This window comes from Anastrepha obliqua, chromosome 4 (genome assembly GCF_027943255.1).
Source record: "Anastrepha obliqua isolate idAnaObli1 chromosome 4, idAnaObli1_1.0, whole genome shotgun sequence".
In the NCBI taxonomy this organism is placed as follows: domain Eukaryota; kingdom Metazoa; phylum Arthropoda; class Insecta; order Diptera; family Tephritidae; genus Anastrepha; species Anastrepha obliqua.
This window is the reverse complement of record NC_072895.1, coordinates 81,331,925-81,337,955: the sequence shown is the minus strand read 5'-3', so window position 1 is coordinate 81,337,955 and position 6,031 is coordinate 81,331,925. Positions and strand designations below refer to the sequence as shown.

At 38.0% G+C, this 6,031-nt stretch overlaps 1 protein-coding gene across 1 annotated transcript; it reads right to left on the bottom strand.

Moving 5' to 3' along the window:
• Window positions 1-2,011: 2,011 nt before the first annotated feature.
• On the bottom strand, window positions 2,012-4,383 carry LOC129244746 (protein PFC0760c-like). The gene is made up of 2 exons (XM_054882558.1): window positions 4,043-4,383; window positions 2,012-3,968 (listed from the first exon to the last, which is right to left on the bottom strand). The coding sequence occupies exons 1-2, from the start codon at window positions 4,239-4,241 to the stop codon at window positions 2,401-2,403; spliced, it is 1,767 nt and encodes a 588-aa protein (XP_054738533.1). The 5' UTR covers window positions 4,242-4,383; the 3' UTR covers window positions 2,012-2,400.
• Window positions 4,384-6,031: the final 1,648 nt, after the last annotated feature.

Here is a 6,031-nt window from a genome sequence, read left to right as displayed (position 1 = left end):
CCAAGTCATATGTTGCGTTGGCCTTTGTTCGTCGAAATAGTTTTAACTTCACAGTTCCCTACACTCAGAAATTACTCTATACATCTTTTGATCGTCCAAATTTTATCATAAATTTGCTCTTAATAGCATTGAGATATTAATAGAATTGAGCCATTTTCCTCAAATATAAGGTTGTCAAAAAAGTCTTGCGGTATTTCCGCAAGCTTGTCTTTGCAAGCGCGTAGTTCTAGTTGTATTCGTCGCATCGGTTCACGCTAGAGCTTTTTGGAAAGCTCTTTCCACGTGCTAACACGTGTTTGATTAATTGTTGTTTGCTTTTAGTCGTTCGTGAGTTATAGCGTCGCAAACATGGAGCAAAATAAAGAGAAAATACGGCATATTTTACAGCAGTACTACGATAAAGGCAAAAATGCATCTCATGCTGCCAATAAAATTTGTGCAGTTTATGGACTCGATACAGTTTCCATTTCCACCGCACAACGATGGTTTCAACGTTTTCGTTCTGGGGCAGAGGTGATCGAAGATGCGCCACGGTCCGGAAGGCCTGTCGTCAAAAATTGCGATAAAATCGCTGAATTGATCGAAAGAGACCGGCATAGTAGCAGCCGTAGCATCGGCCAAGAGCTGGGCATGAGTCATCAAACCGTTATAAACCATTTGAAGAAGCTTGGATTCAAAAAGAAGCTCGATGTATGGGTGCCACACGACTTGACGCAAAAAAAACATTTTTGCCCGTATGGATGCATGCGAATCGCTTCTGAATCGCAACAAAATCGACCCGTTTTTGAAGCGGATGGTGACTGGCGATGAAAAGGGGGTCACTTACAACAACGTGAAGCGCAAACGGTCATGGTCGAAAAGCGGTGAAGCTGCCCAGACGGTGGCCAAGCCTGGATTGACGGCCAGGAAGGTTCTTCTGTGTGTTTGGTGGGATTGGCAGGGAATCATCCACTATGAGCTCCTCCCCTATGGCCAAACGCTCAATTCGGACCTGTACTGCCAACAACTGTACCGCTTGAATGCAGCACTCATGCAGAAGAGGCCATCTTTGATCAACAGAGGCCGAATTGTCTTGCATCAGGACAACGCCAGGCCACACACATCTTTGGTGACGCGCCAGAAGCTCCGGGAGCTCGGATGGGAGGTTCTTTTGCATCCACTGTATAGTCCGGATCTCGCACCAAGTGATTACCACCTATTTCTGTCCATGGCGAACGAGCTTGGTAGTCGGAAGTTGTCCATAAGAGAGTCCTGTGAAAATTGGCTCTCCGAGTTTTTTGACAATAGGGAAGCGAGCTTCTATAAGAGGACCATTATGAAGTTGGCATCTCGTTGGGAACTCGTCATCGAACAAAACGGCGCATATTTGACTTAAATCGCATTATTATAACCAATTTTATGAACAATTGAAAATTCAATAAAAATACCGCAAGACTTTTTTGACAACCTTATATTTCCTTTCTTCCCTAAATTTCTTTACTCCCATTTCTCCGTACAATTCCCGCATCCTTTTGATTAACTTTAGGTCCCTCGAAAACAGAAGGGCCATTCCTTCCTTGTCTTTGTCTAAGTGATGAAATCGATTGCCCCGCTCCTAGCTATTCAATCTTTTATTCCTGTAAGAACACTTAGTTTTAATTTCCCTCTTTGCCTAAGACCGTCAGTACGAATTACGCAAGAATTACGTCCAATTACGAGAACTCAATGTGATTTCGAATTCTTTGCCCAAGAGTGTGTTTTCTAAATTATTGAATTTAATTTTATTTTAGAGCTTTCTTTCTAAGTGATCATTTTAGTCAGCAAGAACCTTTGTAGTTTACTACAATAACTTTTTTGAAATAAATAAATAAATAGCCTTATCACCGCTGATCTAAATGCAACCTAAAACGTAATTGAAAGAAGAAAGCAAAGAATGTATTGCCTTCGTATTATACTCGTATACGACGCGCTTTGACAAGAAACATTGCAAATTTAACAAAAAATATTAAGAATGAAAGTTTCTAAACGGACATAATTTTTTTAACTAATAAATATTTTATTTCCCAAACATACAATTTATCATAAGAATATTAGATTACTTATCTTAGAGAGTGACAAAATAAAAATTAAAATTTTGTATACGACCCAAGGCACATTGAACCGGTAGTAGTACAGCAAAAACAACAAAAACAATGTATTTCGTGTTTGCGTTTGCTGTCTAAAATTTCACATATGTAATTCAAATCTTGAAACAAAAATTAACATTTTAGAATAATTTTACAACAATATGAAATTTTTGGGAGACCAAATAAATTGAAAACAATCAAGTCAGCTGCTCTACTGTACTTCTTGTTCAATGGGCCTTGTATCGAGCTCGCTTTTTTTCGACATGTAGATAAATATTTTCGCACATAACATTATCTATACATAAACCCACGGACCGTAAAATTCGTCATAATTGGTTTCATCAGAGCTCGTAACAGCGGATTCAGTTTCATTACTTTCCTTGGATTCATCAGAGCTCGTAACAGCGGATTCAGTTTCTTTACTTTCCTTGGATTCGTCAGAGCTCGTAACAGCGGATTCAGTTTCATTACTTTCCTTGGATTCGTCAGAGCTCGTAACAGCGGATTCAGTTTCATTACTTTCCTTGGATTCATCAGAGCCCTTAACAGCGGACTCAGTTTCTTTACTTTCCTCGGATTCATTAGATCCTTTAGAAGCAGAATCGGTTTCCCGTTTCAGTTCTTCAGTTTCCTTGGATTCGTCAGGGGCACTTAAGTATAAAGCTTGTAGGCATTTATTATACCTATGAAGTACTTCTGCGTCACCAAAGCTTGAAATCGACAGTGCTATTTCAAAGCAGCTATCCAAATTGAATTCTTCCGATTTTATAGAGTCAACATTGGAATTACTTTCCGTTGTATAGCCATACCGACCTCCATTTTCCAGGTACTCAGCCGTTGTCTCTTCTTGGATGGGAACCATGGTTGTTGGAACAAAATAAGTATCGTAATCGTCGTCTGTATCTTCAATGCTTTCTTCAGTTGCTATGAAAGGGTTACTAGTATCATCTTCATATGCCTTTGTTGTACTATGCTCTTTAGAATTTCCACTGCTTTCATTTGATTCATTTTCCTTGCTCTCTGAAACTCTACCGTAAACGGCATTGAACCAAGACTCAAAGCTTTCATCAGATTTTTCTGCAGAATTATTCTCTTCGCTTGACTTGTGCAAAAGGTCTTCTAATTCTTCTTCATTTTTATGCAATTGTAGTGGTGGTCCGAAATAAAAACGCATCCAATTATTTACATCCTCTAAAGAATTTCCTTCAGTAATTATCTGATCTTCTTCATCATCCCGTTCGGTCGAGTTCTCTTCAGTATTACTTGGCGCTTCCGTAATCTTTTCTTCCGAACTATCTTCGGTTGAAACTTCTGGTAAGTAAGAATCTTCTGCATCTTCATGATTATCATCTGCTTCCTCAATACCATTTGATATAATTTGCAGTTCTTCCTTTGAGTTCTTCGTCTCTATTAGCTGAAGAAACTGTTTTAATAAAGCCTCGAGGGAGGGATCTAGCTTCAAATTGACATTAATATTTTCTTCGCTTCTCCTAAGCTCATTCTGCGTATGTAAAGTATCGAGAATATCTTTAAGATATGGCACCAGATTTTTGACAGAATCCTTGACTTCAGAAACATCATCCACAATGAAGTTCATCTGCTTTTGTAACAAGTGATCCACTTCCATTTGATTGCGTGAGTTGAGCTCGTTGTTATTAATCGAAGGATTGTTTGAATTCCAATCGTTTTTCTGGAATGTCTCGAGAGCATCAGGAAATAGTTGCATCCGTTGTGTGAGAGGTTGAGGAAATTGTGCTCTATCGTTATTGTACGATTGAGATGGTGACGGCCAACTTATCGGCGATTGCTGAAACGCCTGTCTTGGCGGCCCATATAAAGTGTCCGAGGGTAGCGAACGTCGCACTAAATCATCAACAAATAAACAAATAACAATAAAATAATATTATATCACGTTGCGCAAATCCTAATCTTCTTACCTTGACCTTCAAATGGCGTTGGAAAATAGTTCGGCGCTGCCTCATACTCTTGCATTGATCCACATACTCGTACAGTGCGCAGTGGTGTGAGTGGATCACCAGTAACTACGGGATATTCCCTGCATCCGTATCCTTCAATACTACGCGCACTAATTGTTGTTGCGCTGAATAATAAAATTAAGGCTACGCGGCCGTACATCGTAACAGATCAGAATAAATTCAATGCGCAAATACAAATATTTTGAATGAACTTATTAAAAGTGTATGTGTGAACAAATTCGCAATACTTTTCGATACTTCCACAAGCAGTTGCCAAAACAGACTGTTTTTAAAACAACTAGAACATCAGTTTTGCTTAAGTCGAGCTCAAAAGATTTGCGGTTTGATTCCAAGTTCATTTTTAGATAATATTCATTTATACATATGCACATATTTACACGCATACAATTGTACACATAAAATAAAACCGATGCCACATACATGTGCAGAGACTAGGTGCTTTAGTCATTATTCATATAATATTTTCGTCACAAAAGTATATATAGTAACATAACCATGGGTTGAAAAGTCCCGGGCCTAACAAAAAAACACGTTTTTTTGAAGTGAAAACTTCTTTAGAATCGTTGGGAGTGATTTGAGAAAAAGTGAAACGAAAAAAGCGACACTCTTGGCTACGAATATTACATATACACGTAGCGACGAACTAAATAACTTTTAGGCCAGCGCCGACAGCATGGCGCGATAGCCGAGCGTCTAGCAATGTGAGCTTCCGATCCAAAATCCTTGGTTCGAATCACAAGAAAAAAAAATTTTTTATACAGTTATTTTATTTTATTTTATGATATGTTTAGGAGGAGCTTTTTTCATGGCAGAAATACACTCGGTGTTTTGCCATTGCCTGCTGAGGGGTGAGCGCTATTAGAAAAATAGTTTTCCTTAATTTTGGTGTTTTCACCGAGATTCGAACTGACGTTCTCTCTGTGAATTCTGAATAGTAGTCACGCACCAACCCATTCGGCTACGGCGTTTGTTTAATTTTACTGATGCAAAAATGAGGGAAAATATTTGAATAAAGTTTGCTTACTGTTTACACATTTTCCAAAGGTGACGGAGAACCAAAAAAAAAAGTCGATTTTCAAACAAATACGAGTGCATATGTGTAATTGTGTTAGAGTTTCGGTCACGCCCCAGCAAAACCTGCGTGCATATGTGTTTGTAACATTCAAAAAAATGTAATTGTGTTAGAGTTTCGGTCACGCAGGTTTTGCTGGGGACGCTCATAATAGCAACCGCGTGTGTATTTTTATATTCGTAAATATTTTCATTTTTAAATATTTACCGCAATTATGCCGAAAAACAATGCAGAAAAGTGTCGTGAGTATCGACAGAAAAAAAAATCAATAAATAGCATCACGGAATTCATTCACGAAAATTTAATAAAGTATACACCAGAAGTATCGCGGATACTTAGAAAAGATTACGATAAAGTTCCAATGATTTTAAGTGGCGATTTTAACGTAAATTTTGCATTAGACACAGCGGTTCCTTCAATTGACTTTCTCAATACAACATTCAATTTAAAAATGTGTAACAACCGCACTGAATCAACAACACGATCAAAAACAACAATTGACGCGGTATTTCAAAGATATGTTGACAACATCGAAACCAAAGCATTTGTATCATATTTTAGCTATCATAAGCCACTCGTATCATTTGTTGAAATTGAAAACATTGAGGATGAATAATAATAAAATGAAGAAAATAAAATATGAACTTTATAGCAATATTATAATGAACCTATAATTATCCCGCTCTTAATGCTGCTTTCGTCTTATTCTCTCTCAGTTTGTTTTACGGAAGGTTTCCCTTCTATCGCGTCTAACCGTTAGACTGGTGTTTTTTTTATTCCAAATTAGCTTTATCCATGAACGTAATTTACATCAAGAACAACGCAATTATCCCAGCGCCGCTGTAACATATCAATAC